The sequence below is a fragment of the Aphelocoma coerulescens genome, unplaced genomic scaffold (assembly GCF_041296385.1).
Source record: "Aphelocoma coerulescens isolate FSJ_1873_10779 unplaced genomic scaffold, UR_Acoe_1.0 HiC_scaffold_75, whole genome shotgun sequence".
Classification (NCBI taxonomy): Eukaryota; Metazoa; Chordata; class Aves; order Passeriformes; family Corvidae; genus Aphelocoma; species Aphelocoma coerulescens.
The window spans coordinates 695,480-719,748 of NW_027184061.1; the positions used below are offsets into that span (position 1 = coordinate 695,480).

Consider the following 24,269-nt stretch of genomic DNA (forward strand, 5'->3'; position numbering starts at 1 on the left):
CACAAAATACTTGGTGATGGACTTGGGCAGAAGGAATCCGCAGCCTGAGGCGCTCACCCCTTTTTTTCCCCCCAACCCAGGATTTGTCATTCCCTCGGCCGGATGAAGGAGGAGGAAAAGCCCCGGAGATGCCTCACGAGGAGGGGCTGCAAATGCAGCCCAGAGAGATCCAAGGAGGAAAGAGCCCCCCTGTGCCAGGAAGGCAGCTGGAGATCCAGGGGGAGCTCCGAGGTGGTGGAGAAGCCTCAGGGTTGGGAGAAGCCCCACAAGTGCTTGGAATGTGGGAAGGGCTTCAGCCTGAAATCCAGCCTGAGACACCACCAGCGCATCCACACTGGGGAAAGGCCCTACGAATGTGGGGAATGCGGGAAGAGCTTCAGCAGGAGCTCCAGCCTGATCCAGCACCAAAGGATCCACACTGGGGAGAGGCCCTACAAGTGTGGGGAATGTCGGAAGGGCTTCATCAACAGCTCCCAGCTGATCCAGCACCAGGTGATCCACACCGGGGAGCAGCCCTATGAGTGCTTGGATTGTGGGAAGAGATTTTGGTGGAGCTCCACCCTGAGGGGACATCAGCGCACCCACACCGGGGAGAGGCCCTATGAGTGTTCTGAGTGTGGGAAGAGGTTTCAGACCAGCTCTGATCTCCTCAAACATCAGCGCATTCACACGGATGAGAGGCCCTTCCGCTGCCCCAAGTGCAGGAAGGGCTTCAATCAAAACTCCCACCTCATCACCCACCAGCGCATCCACACTGGGGAGAGGCCCTACGAGTGTCCCCAGTGTGGGAAGAGCTTCTCACACAGCTCAAACTTGACCCGACACCAACGGAGGCACCGCTAAGGGAAGCCCTGCGAGTGCCCCGAGTGCGGGAAGAGCTTCGTGCGCTGCTCCAGCTCCATCCCCCGTGGGAGGATCGGCGTTGGATGATCCCCAGTGACCCCCGTGGGGCAGAGCCCTGGTGACCCCCGTTCCGGGTGATCCGTGCTGGGTGGGGGGAAGGTGTTGGAGAGACTTCTTTGCCTTCTCCTTGTGCTGCTGGGATTTGGTTGGTAATAAATTCCCTCCCTGTGCCCAGGCTGGCTCTGTTGTGCCCGTGCTGGTGCTCGGGGTGGGATCTCTCCCGGACCTTCTCTCAGCTCCTGGGCCTTTCCTTGTATTTCCTGTTGAAACATAGATTTAGAGGAAACAAAGATTTTAGTCATAAGCTTGGGATTTCAGTTGTAGGCTTGGGCCCAGTGAGGGTTAATCAAAATAGTTAGGAGAGCTGGACTTGAAACAGAGTTTTAGATGTTAGTAACTGATTACCAAATAACTGATGATCTGTCATTTGCATGTTTGTTTAGCTGTGCCTAGATTAAGGAGCAGAAACCTTGATAAGTTGGTGTATAGAATAAAGACAATTACCAATTTCCTCCCTTTGTGGGAGCCCATCCAAAAGTCATGCAAGAGGAAACTTACAGGTCACTAAAGTAATTAGAATTGTTAAAACTCAGAGAAGCAAAAAGGTCAAAATGAGGAAGATGAGTTACTTCATCTTCTTTGGGACCACTGACCCAATTCAAGACCACTGACTCAATTCAGAACACACACTATGCATGCTTAATGACATTTAAGCTCATTTCCATACGAAGAGCAGAATGGGAGGTGTTAATCTTATGAATATACATTTGTATTTTGGATATTCATAATATTTGGAAATAAAAGGTATCATGTTTGCTTGTACTGGGGCCTGCGTCTTAGGGAGCTATGCCACACAGTGCCTGGCGCCACATAAAACATAAACTTTCTAACTTTAAACTGTTAGAGAGTTTTTGTCCGTCTCAGGTGGATATTGATATTAGATCAATATTCATATTTTGGTAAATCACCGTCCCTGTGCAGTAGCAGAGGGCAGGGACAGAGCGGTTTTGGTGTCTCCCGGCATCCAGGCAGGGGCAGCCCAGCCCCAGGGGTTGTGAGGGGCTTGTGGGGGTCCCCCGTTTTCGGGACATCCCTGCTGGAGGAGGGTGTGCCCCTTACTGCAGCCCCAGCCCTCAGGCAGCGCTCAGCCAAGCAGAGAACGCCCTCAGCTGGGGCTTCGTTTTTGGGCACAGCTGAGCCCCTGGACATCTCCATCCCCATTTTGGGGTGCAGCTGAGCTCCTGGATACCTGGCTTCCCAGTTTTGGGGCTCTACTGGGCTTGCACAGCCTGGTTTTGGCAGCGGGGTTGGTTCAGAGGTGATGTAGGGGATTGATCCTGAGTTGATGGACAGTCTTTTAGACTAATGACGCTTCTCACAATTTACACATTTAAACCACACGGAAACGGGGGAATTCCTTTTGTTCCAGCTCTCCTGCCGGAAGGTGGGGGGGCCTTGGAGGCTCCGGGCCCCGCCGGGTCAGGGCCCCTGCACCCCCTCCTTTCCCAACGCCGCAGCACAGACCCTGTGTCACTGCTGGGGGGGAACTGTCCCAGAGCCGCAGGCAGCTAAAGCCAGCCATGGAGTGCCACACAGCTAAACCCATCCGGCGCGGCTCCCTGGCACCGGCGGGTCCCTCTCCTCTCCACGCGGGGCCGGCGGAGCCAGCGGGAGCCGGCGGAGCCTCCTGTCTGCAGCCAGCACACTCCGCGCTGAACTGAAGAGGACACCACGCAGCCAGCAGCACAAAGGGAGCCAGGCTTTCTCCACCGTAGAGCCCGAACAAGAACACTCTTCAACGTGGCGGCTTCGGAGTCAGAGAGAAGAGAAAGTGAGTCCTGTGGGACGGAGCTGGAAATGGCGACGGGAGAAAAGAGGGCGGGGCCGCGATTCTCGCGCGCAGCTTAAAAAACTTCCTGCAGGCCGTGGTAAGAAACTGTAATATCACAAACTGTTTGTCTCTTTGATCCATTTGGAGTACATGGAGGGATGGAAAGTTCACCCGTGGCCCATGAAAATTATGAAAAGTGCCTGTGCCAGGCTATATAGAAGTACTGAGAGGCTTTTAGAGACTTCCTGTCACAAAAAGAAAAAAAACAACCCAACCCTTTGTGTTCAGGCCAAAGTAATTCATCCTTAAAAAGATTAATAACCCCATGTGATGGCCCATGTCTGGCAGTGTGAAGGAACTCTGAGATTTTTCAGGGCAGAGATGTTTTACACCACAGCAGATTGTTTCTTTCCGGGCGGGTCTGCTGTTGGTGGCACTTTGGGAACCACGTGATGCAGAAGAAAACCCTTTTTTCCTTAAGCATAACAATGAGACTCTTCAAGAACTGCAACACTGACTAAAATCCCATGTTCTGCTTCCTTTTGCGAGTTGGGTAAAAGGAGGGAAGTGCTGGAAGAGAGGGGAGGTTTGCTTGAATTTCTTGTTATTTCTTTTTACTTTTAATTCTGTTGGTAATAAACTTTTTCTTTGTACAGCAACTGTTTAAGTTTGAACCTGTTTTGCCTCGCAGCTCTCTAGTTTTCCTCAATATTTTCTTATTTTCCCCTTATGAAAAATAACAGACTTCGTGTGCTTGACGCTCAGCTGCGTCAAACCACGACAGGCAGAGCCCTGGTGCCCCCCGTCTGAGTGATCCATGTTTGGATCCAGTGTCCTGGGTTTGCATGGCCAGGCTTTGGAAATAGGGGGCCTCCAGGGGTGGCTTCCTTGAGCAGCTTCCAGAAGCTTCTCCCGTGTCCGGCTCCTGTTCCGCCCCGCCCCTGAAGGCGAGGGTAACCCAGGGTCTGGTTCATGGCTCCCCTGGGGCAGATGAGAGTGAAACAACAGTGAAAGATCTGTGTTTATAAATATATCTCTGTAGGGTTTATTTCAGAACAGTTTGGTTGCTGTGTGAAGGGGGTTTGGAGCCCTTTTGGTTACCATCTCCAGTAATATTAAAAGCATAAAAGTAACACTTAGGAAACGTATAAGGGCCAAGAAAGTATGAGAGTAGAAGGATACACAGTCAGCAGCCCTGGATCAGCAACAAAACTTTTGGTTTTGGTTGTTCCAATGTCGCTGTCCTTGGTGTAAGTGATGGTCCCAGGCTGGATCCCGTGGGAGCTGGGGAAGCCCCGGAAACTCCAAGTTCGGTGGGTTAATACAGGTTCAGGTTTGGGTGAACACCCAGGTACCTCCCCCGGGGGAGTTTTGCAGTGTCCGATGTCACACTGTGGATCCCGGGGCACTTTGGGGGCTCTGATGGTTTATGGCCCCTTCTAAGACATGGCCCTGCCCCTCCCGGCAGCGCAGCTGAGCCAGGCATGGCCCATGCGAAGGGATGGCAACCTCCAGGCCTCCGTGTGCATGTCCCGGGCCTGGCCCGGGCGGGTTCCCAGAGCTGGGCCAGTTGTGTAAGGGAGGGCGCTGCCCTGCTCCAAAGCCCTGTCCCACCTGGCCGGATCTGCTTCCCATCGGCCTCTGCCCTTCCCTGGCTCCAGGCCCGGCTCGGCCCCTCCGGGCTGGGTGTTCCCCCCCTGTGCCCCCGGGCGCTCCCTGTGCCCACGGCCAGCAAAGGCCCCGCTGCTGCTGCCGGTGGCCAATGGTTTGAGCCACTAACCCGGAACATTTCAGTCCCTCACAGCTCTGCACCCCAAAAGCCGAGAGGGATCGAAGGCGCCTCACAGCGACTCCATCCCACTGCAAAGGGCTCAATTCCACCTCAAAACAACTCCATCCCACCTCCAAATTTTGGGGTATCCCCTGTGCCCAAACTGCTCCCAGTTGTAGATGTTCCTGTCCATGAACTTCACCCAGTTGTTGTCATCAAGGAAGTAGCAGTGGGCTTTTCCCCAGGAATGGAACACACCTGTGTGGGAGACAGGTCAGTGGGTGCCCCCCTCCAGCAGCCCCCAGCACCCCTCAGCAGGTTGGGAGCTCAAGGGACCCCTCTGGACACCCCTTTCCTACCCCTCTCTGCCCCACAGCCACCTCAGCACCAGCTGCTGGGTGGGGAGGAACCCCCCATGAGACCCCCAGGGAGGGACAGGGGTTTGGGGACCACCCCAGTGAGGTTCTGTCCCCCGAGAGCCCCAGGGAACAGCTGAAGAGATCAAGTGATGGGGACACGAAGGGACTCCCATGGGAACCCCTTTCCCGCTGTCCCCCTGGCCCTTATCCCCCTCTCAGACACCTTTCCCATCGTCCCCGCGCCCCTCCCCACTCACCCAAGAGCTCCTCGCCCGCAGCCGGGGGCTCCCAGCACCCAGAGTGGGGTGACACGGCGGGGACACACGGGGGTCCCCATTGCCGATCCATCCCAGGGCCGGTTTTCCCCCCCCCAGTCTCGGCCCCCTGCGGTGTTCCCCAGAGTCCCTCCCCACTGCCCCCCAATAAACGGGACCAGCCCGAACTGGGAAGCTTTACTGGGAACACTGGGAGCAGCCGGGCAGGGGCAGAGTGACAGCGGGGCTGGGGGGGACACACGACCCCCCAAAATCAGCGCGGGGATGGAGCGGGGGGTCCCGGCCGGGCCCGAGGCCACGGGGAGGGGCTGCGGCCGCCGGCGGCTCAGGAGCTCTGTGGGCAGAGCAAAGGGGGTGACACCGGGCTGGGGGTCCCGGGGGGGGGCACACACACTGGGGGAGGGGGGATGCGATCCCCGGGACCCCCCATCACCTTCTCGAGCAAGTGAAAGCCGAGCCCCAGCTCCAGGAAAATGAAGCCTTCCAGCACATGCCAAACCCACTCTCATCTCCTCCAGGACTCCACAAACCCCATCCCAGTTGCTCCCTGCCTTCCGAGGATCCCCCAAACCCTCTCCCAGCCCCTTTGCCAAAGCTAAAAAGAAGGGTGGCTCTTGATGGAATGCCCAACACCGAAAAATAGGACAAGAGATCGGCCTAGAAGCATAGACAGCTTCGGGTTGGGGTGTTCTGAGAGAAGTGAGCTGCCCTCGTGAGAGGGGAGTGGATTGAGAGCACTGGGGAGGCACTGGGAGGGCACTGGGAGCGACTGGGAATGGAGCGCGCGGCACTGGGAGGCCGAGTCCAGCACGGGGCACTCGGCGCTGCGGGTCTGCCTGGCAACTGATGAGTCATCAGAGAGACGCGCTCTGATTGGCTGAGGGGCGTCAGCGCCACGCAGGGCTGCGATGGACACGCGCGGGGGCACTGGGAGAGACTGGGATGGACTGGGATGGACTGGGAGAGACTGGGAGAGACTGGGATGGACTGGGACACCTCAGGGGAACCTGGAAGGACAAGAGGCCCCGGGGATGGGCACCAGGGGGGCTGAGGGGCTCCAGGCTCATCCACAGGGCAGGGCCCGAGGGGACTCGCTCTGCCCGACGTTCTGCACCTCTGCGGGCCGCGAGCAACGGGGCAACGATGTCGCGGTGGTGCCGGCAGAGCCTGTCCGCCAGAGCCCGTTTGTACCCCAGTCTGGCTGGATGGCTGTTCCAGCACTGCGCCTGTTTCTCCCCACACGGGCTGTCCCCCACAAACAGCCCCACATCGCTGGCGAGTGCAGTTGCTGCTCCCGCTGTCAGATGCTCCTCTGCACCAACCTCACCCGCTCGGTGCCCTTAATGAAGTGACACTCGGACTTCATCATCCCCTGGAACACCCCTGTGTGTGCGGGACACAGCTCAGGGGGTGCCCCCCCTGCAGCCCCCAGCACGCCCAGAGCTCCGGGAGCCACCCCGGATCCCCGCTCCGCACCCCCTGTGCCCCACGGCCGCCATGGGACCCTCTTGCCCGTGCTCTGACTTCCTCTTTTCCACCCTTCTCCCTATTTCACATCCCCTCTCCCACCATTTCCAGCTGCTCCCCAGAGGAGTTTTGGAGTCCCATTCCCCCCTTTTCACCCTTTCTACCCTTTTCCCCCACAATCCCCCAATCCCCAGCCCACTCCCGCTCAGTTTTTGGGTCCCATTCTCCACTTTTCCCCACTTTCCCAGCCCCTCCCACCCGTTTCTCCCCCACTCTTCAGCCCTCTCCTGCTCTTCCTTTGAGGGTCCCCTCCACCTCTCACTCATTTTAGGGGTCCCATCACCCCTTTTTCCCCTTCTCCCCCCCTTTCCCATCGCACCCGCCCCCCCCTCCCCGCTCACCCGAGAGCTCCGCGCCCGCAGCCGGAGGGGCTCCCAGCACCACCAGTGCCACCAGTACGGCCCCAGCTGCCGCCACTCGCCCCATGGCCAGTGCTGGCCATGATTTTGATTGGCTGAGGGGCTTTAGGGATGCTGCAGCCTCGCAGTGGGGTTTTTGGAGGGGGAACCTCGAGGTGCGGGGCAGGTGGGAGCTCAGTTGTGCCCAGAAATGTGTCCCCAGGAACGCGGGATCTCAGGGGTGCCCATGGCCTGGGGTGACGCTGGCCTGGTGCCAGGCACCCACCAAAGCCACTCTGTCCCTGCCCCCTGCAGCCTCACAGGGGAGAGAATATGGAACCGAGGGTTCCTGGGTGGGGATAAGGACCGGGAGAGATCCCTCAGTAAAACCCAGCATGGGTACAACAGGCTCTAATTAGAGATACTAATTAAATTGATGACACCAAAAAAATAACAGCAGGAGAATGAGAAGGAAAAGAAGACCCTTCAAAACACCCTACCCCTCCTCCCTCCTTCCCAGGGGCTGTGGGGGCATCTCTGCATCCAGCACCTCCATCTTTGGAGCCGCCAGGGATTGGCTCTGCCAGACATGGAGGACGCTTCGAGATCCAACAGAGCCAGCCTGGGCACAGGGAGGGAATTTATTACCAACCAAATCCCAGCAGCACAAGGAGAAGGCAAAGAAATCTCTCCAACACCTTCCCCCCACCCAGCGGCGTCTCCCGGAACGGGGGTCACCAGGGCTCTGCCCCACGGGGGTCACTGGGGATCATCCAACGCCGATCCTCCCACGGGGGATGGAGCTGGAGCAGCGCACGAAGCTCTTCCCGCACTCGGGGCACTCGCAGGGCTTCCCTCAGTGGTTCCTCCATTGGTGTTTGGTCAAGGTAGAGCTCTGTGAGAAGCTCTTCCCACACTGGGGACACTCGTAGGGCCTCTCCCCGGTGTGGATGCGCCGGTGGAGGGTGAGGGTGGAGTTGCGTTTGAAGCCCTTCCCGCAGTCGGGGCAGCGGAAGGGCCTCTCATCCGTGTGAATGCGCTGATGTTTGAGAAGACTGCAGCTCCTCTGAAACCTCTTCCCACACTCAGAACACTCGTAGGGCCTCTCCCCAGTGTGCATGCGCTGGTGTGCCCTCAGGGTGGAGCTCCACCCAAAGCTCTCCCCACACTGCAAGCACTCATAGGGCCGTTCCCCGGTGTGGACCACCTGGTGCTGGATCAGGTGGGAGATGCTGGAGAAGCCCTTCCCACATTCCCCACTCTCGTAGGGCCTTTCCCCAGTGTGAATCCTCAGGTGCCTGATCAGGTTGGAGCTCCTGCTGAAGCCCTTCCCACATTCCAAGCACTTGTGGGGCTTCTCCCCACCCTGAGGCTTCTCCCCCACCTCCGAGCTTCCCCTGGATCTCCGGCCGCCTTCCCGGCACAGGGGGGCTCTTTCCTCCTTGGATCTCTATGGGCTGCGTTTGCAGCCCCTCCTTGTGCGGCATCTCCGGGGCTTTTCCTCCTCCTCCATCCGGCCACGCCGTAGGAATGACAGATCCTGGACTGGGGAAACAACAAGGGCTGAGCGCCTTGGGCTGGGGATTGCTCCTGCCCAGGTCCATCACCAGGCATCTTGTGTCTGTAAAAACCTCCAAAACACCAAGATTCAGACCAAAAGTCCCACAAACATCAAGACACAGACCAAAAACTCCCAAAACATCAAGATTCAGATAAAACACCCTCCAAAATATAAACACATTCAGCCCCCACAAAAAAACCAAAGCACCAACATGGAAACCAATAAACCTCAGAAACACCAAGATTCACCCACGGGAAAATCGTGGATCCCCCTCCCTGATCACCTGCTGGATGGGGGGGGCAACGCTCCTGGAGCTGGGGGGAGGCTGCAGATACAGCGAGTGCTGGAACCTTGCGGTGCCTCCTCTTCCTGCTCCTCCTCCTGTATCCCTACTCTTCCTCACACTCCTCTTCCTCACACTACTCCTTCTCCTGCAGAATCCCACCTGCTGCTCCCACGGCCATCGTTTCACCATTCTGGTCTCCAGCCCTGCTGCTCCAGCCTTTCTCCTGCTCCCCCCAGGCCCAGCACCCAGCCCTGGCTCGCTCTGCCCCCCAGAGCTCTCGGATCGCACAGCACGAGCAGCGATGCAGCTGCGGCAGCTCGGGCTGGGGCAGCGCTGGGCTCTCGGCCGCTCCTGCCCGCACTCGGCCCCCGCCGCAGCCACTTCTGCCAGCACAGCACGGCCCGGCCCGGCCTTGGCGCTCCCCCCCTCCCACCTCCCCAAATTCCCCTGGCGGGGGGCGCCAAGGCCGGGCCACACGTGGGCTCCAGCTGGGGAGCGCCGGGCGCTGCGGCTCTGCCTGGCAACTGCTGAGTCACCAGCGCCGCGCCTTCTGATTGGCTGAGCGCTGCCTGAGGGCCGCGCCTGCACCAAGGGGGGACACCCTGCTCCAGGGGGGATGTCCCGAAAACCGGGCACCCCCAGCGAACCAACAACACCAACGCCTCCTTACAAACACATGCTCTGAATCTGCTCGGACACAGCCACACGCACTTGCACACAAGCAAGTGACAGCACAAACCAGCAGCTCCACAAAATGGCACTGACTGACACACACTGCTGCTCAGCCAAGCTCCTGCTCAATTCCTCTACTTCCAGAACAACAACAAAGCCTGAACAGAACCAGGGACATCGTTTCCTATACAAAAGGCAGTTTGCACATTCTCCCAGAGCTAATTAAGGACATGGACACCCAGCGGGGGTAAAAAGGGAAGTCGAGAAGGGGTCTCAGCAACAGGGGACGGATGGTGTTGGTGCGCTGGGAAGGGATTGGTTGAAGGGAGTGTGCAGGAATATGGTTAAGGCAAACAGCAGCAGGAGGAATCTATGTGGTAAGAAAGGAAAAGGAAGATGGAAAAGAGGAGGAAGAGAAAAAAGGGAGAACAGGGAGGCCTTATAGCACAATCTTATCCTCAAAATTTCTTTGATTACTCAGGCAATAAGTGGGAAAGATGAGCAGGTGTGTTTTATTCAACCACTATCATTAGATGTGGGGGATGGGTTTGAAATGCATCAATTTCTGTTTGTTCCTAATTCTGATTGTAATTTACTGAGAAGGGATTTGATGGCTAAAGCGGGAATACAAATTCATATTGTCAAAGGAGATACAGAGGCTAATGCTGCTGGACCTTTGTGTCAAATGTGTGCGAAGGCCTCTGCTGAAGGGAACCCAGAAGTGTGGGCAGCCCCACGGAAATAGGGAAAATCAGATATGGAGCCTCTCCAAATTCCTCTGAAGCATCCAGGACAAGTGGTGTCTAAAAGCAATACCCTGTTCCAAGGGAGGCAAGGAAGGGGTTACAGCCTCTTACTGAGTCCCTGCTAAAGGCAGCGCTTCTGGAGCCAGGCATCTCTCCCTACAACTCTCCTCTCCTGCCAGGCAAGAAACCCCATCATGGACACCAGAAGGAAAGCACAATTTTCAAGGCTTCAAAAGCAGATTAACTGAGCCTCCTGCCCTGGCCCTCCCAGACAGGGAAAAACCATTTGAATTGCATGTGGATGTTAAACAGGGACATGCCAAAGGAATTCCTGGGCTCAAATGTTTCACCCAGTGGCCAGAGAGTGGCCTCATTGTCTGCAGAATTGTGCAGCCCCGGCTTTAATGGGAACTGAGGCCTGAAAACTGACAGCAGCAGAATCTCTCATTGTTCAAGCCTGGCATCAAGGTAAAGCTTTGTTAACCAAAGGAGCCTCTAAATGGATGAGCAGCGCTGGGTTCTTACAGAATGAAACTTGTTGGATGGAACAGGAGGATTCAGAGTTGAGGACAGGGCAAGGGTTGAACCCAGCCTCCTGTTTGAACGGCCCTGGACACGGGGCTGGCAAGAAACCCATGGCTGCAGCCAAGTGACAGAGCTCCAGAGCCGGCCTAGGAGAGATTTACCAGACATTCCCTGGCCTGAGGGAGAAAAGGTGTTTAGGGATGGGGCTGCAAGGGCAGCAGAAGGGAAAAGAGTGACAAGACACGCTGCTCTTAAGGAAAGGGAAGGAGACAAAGCGCAGCTCAGCGCCCGCATGCTCAGCTCAAAGGGCCGAGCTGGGGGTGCCTGGAAGAGCCTGGCACTGAAATGCCCTGAGCAGGAAGGCTTCAATATCTTCTGCTAACAGCATGGCAGCTCACAGCGGGGCAGAAGCATTTCCAACTGCTTCAGCAATCCCTGCATCAGTTCTTAAGGCATGTTTGGAACAAACAATTCCAAGAGATGGGATTGTGGAAGCAATAGACTCAGACAGGGGAACTAATTTTACAGGAAAGATCCTTCAGGCCGTTCTGGCTGCTTTAGGAACACAGTGGGACCTCCAAACGCCCTGGCACCCCCAGAGCTCAGATCGGGTGGAAAGAATGAATGGGGAAATAAAGAAACACCTTCTGAAACTGCTGAGAGAAACCAAGATGCCACGGGTACGGCTGCTGCCATTGGCTTTGGCAAGAAGGAGAGCCAGACCCAGGGCAGATATTCAATTATCTCCCTGGAATCCATGTTTGGAATTCCTCACCCTGGTGTGATAAATGAGTGAATGATAAATGTTGTCTTTCACATATATGATTCAAACATTTAGAAGTGATGATGGATTGTGTAGAAATAGTGTTAAGGTAAAATGTAGTTAAGTAGAAACGAGATTAAGGTAAATTGTAACTTTGAAATAGTTGTAGTATGTTAAGAAATGTATTAATAAACACATGGTAATAAATGCCTTTTGAGCTGAGAAACTACAGAGCCAGGAACCAAGACATCTTAGAGAAACAAAGAAGATAAACCGCATGCATCCCAGGAAGATTGTTACCTCATCAGAGCTCACACCGCCCAAGGGAACTGGCAGCTGCAAATGAGGCTGGAGACTGCGGAGGCACCGGAGAGAGGGGGCCTGTCTGCAGTTCTGAAGCGATCCAGAGGACTGAGGCGGTGTCCTGCTGGGGGAAGGGGCAGAAACGGGACAGGGGGAAAGGGGAGGGAAGTGTAAATTCCTTTCTGGATTAATGAATATGTAACAGTTCAGGAGAGCACTTAAGTCCACAGTAAAATGAATGGAGGGCGCCTCTGGCAACATTGCCAAGCGCCCCAGGCTGTGATTTGCCTTTGTTCTACTAATAAATGTCCAATATTATATTGCTAAAAATTTAGCTTCTGCATTCATTTTCTTCAGCCTTGATCATCTAACACTAAAAAGGTTGTTGGAGAGTTTTTGTTCTTCCCACAGTTTTGATGACAAGATTACATCATTACAAGGCGTTTTCTTAATAATCCTACTTTGATATTGTCAGTTGGGTCTGAACCAGGGATGTGAGAGTCAATTTTTAGTCTTAGGACAAGAAGCAGCAAAAATCTTTATTGCTTTGGGGGTTTTTTTGTGTACGTGTGTGTGTGGCTGTTAGTGATGGCAGAATTTTGGAATGGGTTTTTCAATGTTCACGTTTCGGTTACATTTTGCAAAACTGGAAGAGGTTTAAAGGAGACCCTTTAATTCATTAACAGTTAAAAAAAACATTTTAAAAAAAAGAAAGCTGCTTGTTGGGGGGGCACTTTGAGTCACCTGATGGCTGAGCCAGAAGAGAAGCTTCCTTCCAGGCAGCCAGCAGAGGAGCTTTAAAAATGCAAATTAACTCTGCTGGGGGAAGTGTGCACAATGTCCCAGGCTCTCCTCGCCTGCCAGAGGAATTGGGCGGATTCCCTCTGCCCCTCACCCCAAGCTCTGCCTCCCTGCACAGACGGAATTTGCATCGCTAAAGGCAGAGCCCACACTGAGCATCTCGGACCCTGCAACAGAAATCCCTGAAGCTGCAAAGGAAAACAGCAAACGGAGAATGTTGGGGGAACTTCACTCAAAAAAGCGGGGGGGAATCATCCCTCTCCCCACTCCAACATCTGCTGGCACTGTCTGGGTTATACAGGGTGCGTTTGACCACTGGGCTGCTTTTGCTGCCACAAGGTCAGCGAAATCACTTGGGAATCCAAGGATGTGATGATTTAATCAGAGAAAAGAGGTCAATTGATGCATCCCTGGCATTTTTGGGAGCACCCAAAAATGGGGAAAAGAACAAAACAAATCCTACAACACCATGGAGCAGCCCCTGGGAACCCAAACGAATTCATACCAGGTGCCAGAGAACCCAGTGATCATTTCAATGCATCATTAGATTACAAGCTGTCCTCCAAATCATAACCAAGCACACAGCTCCAGCTCCTGACCTTCTCACCCACCAATCCACTCCCATGAGCAACGCCACATTTCACCCTGGGATGGCATCAGATTCTCTTTCAGCAGAAGGACCAGGAGGTTGTGGAAAATTAAAGGACTCAAACTGCTCTTGGCAAAGAGATGGCCAAGGAAAAGTAGTTAAACAGAGAAAAAAGGAAAGAAGAAAGCAGCTCATGTACCGCTCCAAATGTGGAAAGGATGGGAATGGGACACATTTTCGTGGTTCCCTGGCAGACCATGCATTAAACCAATGCTGTTTCTCCTCTCAGGTGCTACAGCAACTCTCATCTTTTTACCATGCACCACACCTTCCAAGGACCTCAGCCACGGGGAAAGGGACACGGAGATGCGGCCGCGGAAATCGGCATAAAAAGGAGGCTGCGTCCTCCAACATTTGGACAGACCCCACGGGAAATGCCCCGTGGCCTCTCCCTTGCTCCAGGAATAAAGTTCCTTTTACAGGACTCCTCCGGCTCCTCTGGGGACACAAACCTCTGGCCACGGGAACTTTCCCGCACACTCCCGCCGACGGGGCAGCCACCTCTGTCCTACCCACAGCAGCCGGGACGAGCCAGCGCTGCTCCGGCACCGGCTCCTGCCGAGGCAGCAGCGGCAAGGAGAGCGCGGGCAGCCGCTCCCGCAGCGCCCTCACGCCAGGGCGAACACGGCGCCCACACGGCACAACGAACCCGCCCCAGCCCCCTGCCGCCCCCTCCGCCCGCAGCCAGCGCCGAGCCCCGCCAGAACCGAGCGCGGCTCCCACCTGCGCTGGGGCCGCCTCCGAGCTCCGCCGCCGCCTCACCGGGCTCCGGCCGCCGCCGCCGCTCCCGGGCCCGCACAGACGCTCCGCCAATGGCGCCTCTGCTGCGCCACGGCCGCCCTGCCGGCGGCTCCGGGCCCGGGCTGCTCCCCGCTCCGACCAATCAGCGCGCCAGAACCACGACTGACGGCAGCACCGCCCAATCGCAGCGAGGGGCGGGCTCTGCACACGGCCCAGCCTCGCCCCGCGCTCCCAGCGCCCCCCGGGCTGCGTGAGGGGAAAGCCGCAGCTGAGGAACAGCCCTGGAACGGGCCCGGCCCGAGCCGCCATTCAGCTGGGAAGGGAAACAAAGCTCTCCGCTGCTCCCGGCCCGACTTGCCCAGCCCTGCGTGTTGGCTGCCTCCGGCTCCTTGGGAAGCCCTGCAGCCTCCCGACTCCCGCCCCTAATTCGGAGCATCAGTGCATGGCTTTGATTTCGTTGTTCAGGCTTGGCTATGGGCTGTCCTTGTCTGCTGCATTTTCTGGGTTTCTCTTGGATGCTTTGAGCAACAGGCTGTGCCCCGGGAGGATCCTTTGTGCTCCTTTGTGACAGAGGAGAACCTTCCAGGCGGTTCTTGCGGGAGCTGCTGCTGTGATGTCACGGGAACGCTGCCGCGTCCTCGCCGTGTTCCCGTTGCTGTGGGCACGGAGCCCTCAGTGTCCAGAGCGGCTCTGGGCGCCCGCTGGTTGCCGGAGGATCCTCCTGCCCGAGGCATTCTCAGCAGCCAGCCCAGCCCCTGCCGGGTGTCCTTCTGTGCTTGCAGGGGTACAGTCTGCCACGTGTGCAGCACGGCCAAAATGATCCAGCAAGCGGTTGCTGCAGTTTGCACTCTGTACTCTGTGGCTTATTCGGGGTATTTTTTAGCCCACTTGGCACGTAAGTCGAGGTTTTCCCTGGCTGCAGCGTCGGTGCCTTCGGGCTTACTGTGTGCTTTCTGTTCTCCCACTGGAACTGAGCTGCCTTTGTAACCAAATTGCCATTAAGACACCGCTGGTTTGGGAGAGCTCCTGCCAGCAGCTGCAGCTGAAAAAGGGGGTGTCTGCAGCCAGCGGGGCGTGCACAGCATTTGCAATGGAGCCGGGGGGGTTCTGTTCCCTCAAGCGCAGAGTCTGTGCCAGCGGAGCCTGGAACTCCCTGCGTTGGCTGCTGCAGCCAAGAGCTGACACAGCCCAGGATTCTGTGCTGTTCTCTTGCTTGCTGTGCGAAGGGACTGTGGCTCCTGGAGGGATGTTGTGGAAGCAAAATGCTCTCTCGGGGTGTCCTTGCTCCGTGGGAGTTCCCACCACAGGCAGGTTTTTCCTAACAGCATCTGGTTCATGCTCCCTGTCCCGTTGCAGGGCACCTCACGCGTGGATCCCGAGCAGCTCCTCCTTCGGTGAGTGGGAAAGGAACCTTTGGTGGTCGGAATTGTGCAGAGAGTTGTGAGCTTGGCATGTGGCAGTCGAGCGCCAGCCTGGGAGGCTGAAGGAAAGTTCCTGCCAGTGTCTTTGCAGCAGCAGCAAAGGGATCCCTGGCACTTTTCTCCTTCTCTGCTGAAGAGCTTTTGAAGAGCTGCAGGTCTGGTTTTGCAGGCAGAAGATTGCTTGCTGGCTTTAGCCACGGTGGAATATGGAATGCCCAGCAATAAGTGGCAATTTAGCCCATTCCTAGTTTGAACAGCTCCGAATCCCATTTCTGCTTAGTGCAGCTGGATGTGTAGCTGAGGATAAATAAGGCAATAACTGAGATAGAACTTCCCGTCCCTCACGCTACCATCTGTCCACAGGGCACAAAAGCAGCATCAGCTCCTCCTCTGGCTCCCTGTGCTTCCAAAGAGGAGGCCAAAGAGGAGGAAGACAGCAGTGAACTTCCTGCTGTTCTGGGGGATGATGGTGAACTTCCCTCTGTCCTGGGAGATGAGGGCAAACATCCCACGGTTTGGGAATACAAAAGTGAAGCTCCTGTGGTGTGGGACGAGGATGGTGGACATCACCCGGTGTGGGACGAGGACAGCGAGGCTCCAGTGCCATGGGACAAGGACGACGGAAATCTCCCAGCGTGGGACAAGGACAGAGGACATCCTGTGATTTGGGAAGAGGAGGCTGCAATTCTCCCGGCATGGGAAGAGGACAGCAAACATCCCGTGGCTTGGAAAGAAGACCAGGAACCTGCTGCATTTTGGGAAGAGGATGGGGAACCTCCCTCTGGTTGGGAAGAGGACACTGAACCTCCCTCTGCTGCGGGATCCTGGGCTGAACATTCTGACAGCAGCACAGCCCTGCAGCCAGAGGGCAGAGAGGAGTGGTGCCTGATGCAGCTGAGTACGTCTGCTGTGCTGCTGTGTGCCAGAGCAGGGTGCTGCGTGTGTGTCTCAGCATCAGCTGCACCCAGGCTTGCTGTGCAGCTGAATGTCACAGAGTCATTTATTGTCCTTGCCCAGCTGAGAGCAAGGGGCTCCCGGCCCCAGGGAGTGGGGCTGCATTTTGGCCCTGCTGCAAGGCGGGGTCTCCATCTGGGAGGGAGCGTCTTCCATGTGGTTTCTTTCAGGGAGCACCGTGAGCGTGGGGGAGCCTGCCGAGAAATACCTGGAACTGGAGCAGGTTGGCCAAGGGTAAGTGCACGGCAGTTACTTCTGCACAAGCAGGGGCCAGGTATTTGCTGGTGCAGGATCAAGTGAGAAGACAGGTGTCTCGGTTTGAAAGACAGGTGTCTGCTAAGGAAGGCAGAAGCCCCCCTTGAAGTGGCAGATGTAACCCCTTTCCCTCTGAGTTATTATGATTTTGAAATCAAGGGTCTTTAGGCAAAGATGTGGGAAATAGGAATAACAGTTCTTTACTAGATAGATAGATAGATAGATAACCAGTCGAACAAAACAACAACAACTATGCCAGTAACAGCAAACACAAACCCAGTCCCAGCCTTCTCGGCTGTCAGGCCCTTTCCCCTCGGGTGCAGTTCCGCTCGCAGCCGGCAGGGGCGCTGGCGGCTCCCGGTGAGCAGGGCAGGTGCGATGGTTCCCCTGCGGCTGCAGGGGGCGCTCCGGAGCGAGCTCGGGGAGCACGCGGCACTGGTGGCCTGGGATCCCGGGAAGGGATGGAACAAAGATTTCAAAAACCCCCTGGACAGCCGATCCTGGTGTCCAGCTGGACCCTCGGGAACAGCAGGCTGGAACAGCAGGCACAAGCACAAATCCCGGGTTTCAGACGAGATGTATCCAAAAGGGGAACCCCCCGGGGCTCCAGGCAGGCAGGGTGAGCACGGCTACAGCGTAGCGAAGGCTCAAAACAGCAGGGTGCAGGGCAGCCCCAGCCTCAGCCTCCAGCAGGGCAAGGAAAGCAGCCTTGGGATCCCGGTGTTGTTTCCAGCAGAAAGGAAAGACGCCGAAAACGGGAACCAGCAGCTCTTCTCTCCGCGGCTTCTCTCTCCAGACGCTGAGAGCGAACTCCCAACACGCCCAGGTGAAACAAAGAGTAGCCAGGCCCACCCCACCCCCCAAAATGGGCTGCTTTTGTCTTTCTTAAGTATAGTCATTTGTCCCCTAGCAACATGCATATGGGAGAAAATTCCTCTAACAGAAAAAAACTAGGACAAAACTAAAACCCCAACACCAGGCAAGCTGCAAACAGCTTCAGTCACTGGGGCACGATCCTGCTGTCTCTCAGTCCTGATCAGAATTGGTAACTGTGGTCAGAAGGCACCATCAAAAGCCCCTGAGGCTGGCAGTGTCCTGCCTGCAGCAAGGAGCAGGACCTGGAAGAGCTTCTGTCCCTGGAATTTGATTGCCTGAAAGAGCAGCTCACCATCTGGTGACTGTCAGAAAACAGTTCTCAAGAAGATTCCTTTCAAATATTTTGCTTCCAAAAATATCCACCGGTCAGGATTATCAACATAACAGTTTAGAAACAGAAACCAGAGATGAACTAATAAGTGCTCTTTTCAGCACAGGTAGTAAGCCCCGTACATTCAGTAACAGACACAGAGGTGCTGCACTCGAGGGGAAAATGCATCAGCTGCCTGATGGCAGGGCCCTTGTGGATCCTGCAGCTCATAGGCAGGAAATGGAAAAGGATGAAATACATTCTTTTCCAGTTCTTTAGACACCTGCTCCCACCCTAGGTTTTGGACTAAAGTAATTCAGTGTGCACATTTGGGATTTGCTCCAGCCCTTTTCCTTCGTGTTGGGCCTCAGTTTTCTCTCGCACACCTTGTGCGGCACAGGGCTGGTGGCTGCTGCGCTGCTGTTTGAAGGGTCGATGCACCCAGGTGTTTTGTAAACGCTGCAGGCAGCAGAGATCTCCTGTCTGGGCTGGCTTTCACTCCCAGGGCCTAAAGCGCTGCTTCTTTCTTCTCTGCTGTTCTGTCTCCAGGGCTTTCGGAACCGTTTATAAAGGACTCAACAGGGCCACTGGAGGAGAGGTCAGTGTCACCACGCCCAGCGCGTCGGGCAGCTCTCGAGGGCTTTCCCCTCTGCTGGGAGCTGTGGCTGCAGCTTTGGGGGGCCAGCAGAGCTTTCCTGCACAGGCTGTTCCTCTGAAGGCACAGCAGTGTCAGCCTGCAGAGCACGGCTGGGACAGACTTGAGCCTTCTGAAGTGCCCAAAGGAATGCAAGGAGGGCAGCGGTGTCTGTCAGAGCAGGACACGCTGGCTTGGTCTTCATATCTGAAAACATCAGTGCATCAGCTGGTGGAGGCTGAGGCCTAATTTATCTTCATCCCAGCCTCGGACAGGAACACTGTTTAGCAGTTTTTCCATCCTGCGTTTCATCTTCAAAGGATACCTCAAGACCTAATTAAGGAGCGATCCTGCTTGGGATCACTTTGGGGTTTTAGTCCTACTGCAGCTGTTCCCAGAGAGAGGGAGAGGAATGAGAAGATGGATGTGCAGAGCAAAGCTCTCTCCTAAACCCTGCAGCTGTGTTTGGGTCTGGTGTCAGTGATAGCCCGTGACAGGGATCATCTGAGCAATGTTTGTGCGTGTTTGCTCTGTTGTGCAATCCCAAACAGAGCAGTTGCGTTTGAAATCATGACCAAATCCCCCAGGATTGCTAAAGGGTTCCCGGCTGTTTTGCTCTGTTTTCACAGAAGCAGAATTACTTCCTGCTTGCAAAATGTGTTTGAATGATAATGAGAGTGGTGGTAAACGAAGGCGGTTTGAGAAGACTGCAGGTGCAGAGAATGCTGTGAGAGCTTTGAGGCTGAGAGCTGAGGGCCCATTTCTGCAGAGCTTCCAAGGCCAAATGTCTCTGGCCCTGTGTCCTGTAAGCGGCCCCGCAGCGAGCAGAGAAATGGGCTGTGGGAATGTCACTTGCTGAGCCCGGGTGTCCCATCCCAAGGCAGTTTGGCACAGCCCGGCTCCATCGCTCCACAAAGACTCGCTCCGTGTTTGCTGCGGCCTCCTGCCCCAGACTCCTGCAGTTCAAGGGCTGCAATGTCCTTTCAGGTGGCCATAAAGAAAATGAGTCTCAGAGGGCAGAACGGGGAACGAGCTGTGAATGAGATCCTGGTCCTGAAGGACAAGAAGAACCCCAACATTGTCAGCTCTTTGGACAGGTGAGTGCTTCAGCTCTTATCCCGTGCACGGGCCCTGCGTTAATCTCTCCTGGCATCCGCAGTCTGTAGCCTGTTTTGAAAAAGCCTCACCCGGCCGTAGCTTCCCAAAACAACAGCCTGTCAGTTCACTCCCTCCGTGTGCTTTTGTTGCTTTGGTTTGGTTTTTCCTTCAAGCTGACCCAGTTTTCTGGGTCTTATGACAAGTGCTGATAAACCCTGTCAGAAATTATTTCCCTTGGCTTCTCCTTCCCAACTCTTTTCCATTGCTGCAGATGCCAGGAAGACCAGGTTCTTGTTTCCAGAAATGCCTCATGTGCCCATTTTGCAATGGCCTTGCCTGTTTCTGAAGGGACTTTCTGCAAGGTTTTCCAAACACTTGACCACTTTTGTCCTAAGTGCTGCACGGCCCCCTGCCCTGGATAACTCTGGAAGTTGTGTTGCCTTGTTCTGGAGGGAACGGTGGAAGTGCTGAGTTCAGATGCTGAACCAGCTGGGGGCAAGTGTTGTGGTTCCACATTGATCTGGGCTGTTGCTAAACTGCATTTTTCACCTGCTTGCCATCTAAGGCCTCTCCTTTCCCACAGGCGTCTCCTTCTCCTTTAGACTGTGCAGATCCCAAGGACTGTGCAGCCTGGCAGGAATGTCTCTGCATTGGATTCTGTCCTCATTTACAAGTGACCTGGAAACAAAACTGCACTCGAGGCTTTTCCATGGGGGAATTGAGCAGTGCATGTTCATGTCCACGCCATTGTTTGCCTCTTCCAGCTTCCTTGTTGATGAAGATCTCTGGCTGGTGATGGAATACATGGAGGGAGGAACTTTGCAGGACGTTGTCAGACAGACACGCATGGCTGAAGGAGAGATGGCAGCTGTCAGTCGGGAGGTGAGGGATCCTGCTCGTGCTTCCCATGGACACAATGCTCCTTCCAAGCAGGGCCTGAGAACAGGAGTGGCTCCATGCTCAGAGCTTTGTTTCTCTGTTATTTTTATGAGCTGCAGAAGAAAGAGCCTCTGAAGTGAACGGCCTGCCAGTGTCACTGCACTTCCACTCTGCTCTTGTCCTCTTTCCTGCTGTTGTGGGACTCTCTGTCTTTTTTGATTTGATTTGCTGTTCTCGGCTTTGCCTTGAACCATTTGCCCGGAGCTTGTCTGCACTGCACTCCTGGCCTGGCACAGCAAAGCTGCTGCTGGCAGAATTCTAAACTGTCCTTTCTTGTGTGCTGTATTCCGGCCATCGATTTCCACCCTCGTGTTTCTTGCTCTCTCTCAGTGTCTGCAGGGCCTGGATTTCCTCCACTCAAACCGGGTGATCCACAGAGATCTGAAGAGCTCCAACATCCTTCTGGCAACGGACGGCTCTGTCAAGCTGGGTGGGTGTTCCTGGTCAGGCACGGCGCTCCCGGGCTGCGGGTGTGGGGCTGCTTCCCAGTGACGGCCAGAGCCCCACAAGTGCTGCTGGTGGCGGTGCCCGGCCCCTGCTGCCAGCTGAGAGCGGCTGCCCCATGCAGAGAGCTCAGGAGAGGAGCAGGGTGTCAGCAGTGGCTTTGCTCTGGGTGTGGCCCTTGCAGAGGGGCGGGAGTTGGAATCTGAAGCTTCAAGGGAATCACTAAAAGCCACTGCAAGAAAGCTGAGGGTTCCTTTAAGGGTCCACTTCCATCTTGCCTTGGCTACAGCCCTGCGGACTTTTCCAGCTGGATTCAGCAGTGCATTCTCAGACTGAGAGTGGACAATCTTTGTGCTTGGTTTCCTCATTCCAGCTGCCTTTGACAGTGTTTGTTTCTGTCCTCAGCTGATTTTGGCCTCTGCGCTCAGCTCAGCCCTGAGCAGGAGCAGTGCAGCTCCATGGTGGGCACTGCTCACTGGATGGCCCCAGAGGTTGTGACCAGTTCTCCTTATGGCCCCAAGGTGGACATCTGGTCCTTGGGCATTGTGACCATCGAGATGGTGGAAGGAGAACCTCCTTACTTCGAGCACACGGCGGCCATGGTAAGAGGCAAATTTCCCAGAGTTTGCAGAGGCCTGTGAGCACAGAGGGACCCTGCCCTAGGAGGTGGAACCGGAGGGCTCTGCCCATCAGGAAGGGAATTCCCAGAGGATTCGAGCCTGAGCACAGATGAATATTCTGCAGTCTCCAGAATTTGCTTTGAGTTTTAAGTTGTTGCAGCTCTTCTGTCTGTGAGGATGACCTGAAAACATGAAGCCAGAGCATCAGCTCTAATCTTGCAGAAAACCCCAGACCAACCCCAAAACCCACACCTAAACTCAACAAGTTTTCTGAAGGAGTTTCTGAAAGAGGTTCTGCGAGATGAACTCCCCCTGACTCTTCTCACTGGGAAACTTGTCTAAAACATGAAGATGATTGTTTAACATCCCCATAGTCTAACATATTTCTTTCCTAGCCCAAGCTACTTTCTCCATGTCACCAAGGCTGAGCTTTCAGCAACCCAAACCTCAGGTTCCTTGCCTGACAGTTTCTGGGACGGAACATCTTGAATGCATTTACTTGAGTGTCAGTGGCACTGCAGGGATGCATTTGATGTAAGAATCCTTGGAAATACCACAGGCAGACTGCAGTGACTCTTGCAAATGGCCTGTAAAGCTGGTGTCCGTATTTGGAGAAGCAAAATGGGCTATTTCTGATGGAGGTTCCAACTAACAAAGTCAGCCAATGACATTGGCTCTCAAGGCATCATCTGGATGTTGGAATGGCTGTGGCTGCAGCAGCGTTTGGCTTTTTTGGTTGGCATAGAAGAATGAGCTCTGATCAGCATCTCTGCCAGGGTGGAAGGTGTCCCTGGAGACTGGGGCTGAGAAACCGGGGTCGCTGTGAGCACTCGTGGGTGTGAAGGAAGCTGGCAGAGCTTTTTCAGAAGTGTTTGCTTTTTGCGCAGGCTCGCTGTCTGATCCGGCAGAACGGGACCCCGCAGCTGCAGGAGCCCAGGCGCCTGTCGGCTCTGCTGCGGGACTTCCTGGAGTGCAGCCTGGAGCGGGACGAGGAGCGGCGCTGGTCTGCCCAGGAGCTGCTGCAGGTGGATGCGAAGCGGCTGCAGGGGAAAGAGCAGCGCGAGGGAGGGGTTTTCTCATGGGGCCCCCTCCAATAGTGTCCAGTCTCGCTGCTTTTCACATGCAAAGCCAGCAGAATCCTCGCCTGGTTTGGCTTGGCAGGGTCCTTTGCAGGTCATCTGGACCAGGTGCCCCGCAAGGAGCAGGGACATCTTCAAGCAGATCAGGTGGCCCCGAGCCCTGCCTGACCTGAGCCTGGATGTTTCCAGGGAGGAGGCACCTCCCACATCTCTGGGCACCCTCTGCCAGTGTTTCCCCACGCTTCTGATAAAAAAATTCTGCCTCAGATCTAATCTGAGCCTGCTTCCCTCTCCTGAGTTTCAAACCATTCCCCTTTGTCCTGTTGCAACAGAGCCTGTGAGGAGCTTGACTTGGGAAAGTAACAGTTGATTTCTTTCTTTTTCATCCTTTGGGCAGCACCCATTTTTATCATCAGCCAAGCCTCTCTCCAGCCTGAGCCCTCTGATCGCTGCAGCAAAGCAATTGAAGGAGCAGCGGAGGACCTGAAGCACCTGGGGCCAGCTTTTTGTTATAGTAGTTAGGACAAGTGGATAGTTACGGTAGTTAGCACTGCTAGTTAGTTATGGTGGTTCGGACAGCCTGGTAGTTATGGCAGTTTTTTGAATAAAAGCTCTGTTAAACCTCAAGTCCCTTGACGTGACCCTTCCTTGTTCCCCCGTGTCTCAGCTGCCTGGAGCAATGCGAGGGGAGAGCGGGCCCAGCCTTGCCCAGAGCTGAGCCCCAGCAGAGCCCCGGCAGAGCCCAGAGCAGCCTCAGCATCGGCAGAGTCAGCCAGGAAGGAGGTACCTGGAGCCTTCTCGACTGCAGCCGACTCTTGTTTACAAACCGCGTGGGGTGGGAAATGCCACTGGTTCTGCAAGAGGGCAGAGGGGGCCCGGGGAAGGCCCAAAGGCGAGGGACAAAACCCGCCCAGTGCTGGAGAAAAACCGCGCCTTTTTCCCCTCCCACGTCGGCCAAAATATTGAATCCTAAACCAAGTCAAACGGGGCAGGGGAGGAGCCCAGGCTCTTCCGCCCCTGCAAACCAAAGCTTCCCTTGCACGGCTCTGAGCCCCGGCGCCGGTGGCCCCGCGGGCGTTGGTTTCTGTCGGGCTCGCTGTCGCCAGCCCAGGCCCAGCCCGGGACAGGGCGGGCGCTGGAGGCTGCGGGTGGGGAGATGCGATCCCGGGACACGCATTCGGTGGCACCTGCGAGCGCAAGCAGGGGAGGGGCTCCAGCAGTTACAGGGGGGAAGGAATAAGGTGAATGGGACTTAAACAAACAAACCCCGTGAATCTGCTTTAGATAGGGCCAGGGAGCTGTAGGTAGGAAGGAGTGAAAGAAACTATCACTTCCAGAAAATGTTACTGATTGCCATGAACTGCTGCTCAGCCAAGGCCATGTCAAATTCCTGAACTTAGAGAAGAAGAACAAAGTCTCAATGGAGTTATTAATATTGCTTTGTTCTACTAAAACAAACAAAACGGGTGTGTGCATATTGGAGGGCAGATCGGGAAGTCTGAACCTTCCAAGAAACAGTCCTGGGGACAGAGCAGCCACCTCTGTCCTACCCACAGCAGCCGGGACGAGCCAGCGCTGCTCCGGCACC

At 55.5% G+C, this 24,269-nt stretch overlaps 1 protein-coding gene and 1 pseudogene across 1 annotated transcript; both read left to right on the forward strand.

The window, feature by feature from the left end:
• Positions 1–24,269, forward strand: part of LOC138102437 (uncharacterized) — a 705,988-nt pseudogene that overhangs the window by 122,603 nt on the left and 559,116 nt on the right.
• LOC138102397 (serine/threonine-protein kinase PAK 3-like) lies at positions 7,676–22,699 on the forward strand. Its single transcript, XM_069000108.1, has 10 exons — positions 7,676–7,842; positions 8,431–8,566; positions 15,836–16,404; positions 16,601–16,660; positions 18,417–18,465; positions 19,489–19,598; positions 20,364–20,481; positions 20,869–20,968; positions 21,388–21,584; positions 22,490–22,699. Exons 1-10 carry the CDS (start codon positions 7,802–7,804, stop codon positions 22,697–22,699), a joined length of 1,590 nt encoding a protein of 529 aa, XP_068856209.1. The 5' UTR covers positions 7,676–7,801.

What these genes read in the sequence shown, in the direction of transcription:
- LOC138102397 (XM_069000108.1), top strand. Translation starts at nt 7,802, where the DNA reads ATGGAGCTGGAGCAGCGCACGAAGCTCTTCCCGCACTCGGG. An exon ending in ACAGGGCCACTGGAGGAGAG is followed by an intron (nt 18,466 to 19,488) that starts GTCAGTGTCACC and finishes ATGTCCTTTCAG; the next exon opens with GTGGCCATAAAGAAAATGAG. An exon ending in GGACGGCTCTGTCAAGCTGG is followed by an intron (nt 20,969 to 21,387) that starts GTGGGTGTTCCT and finishes TTCTGTCCTCAG; the next exon opens with CTGATTTTGGCCTCTGCGCT.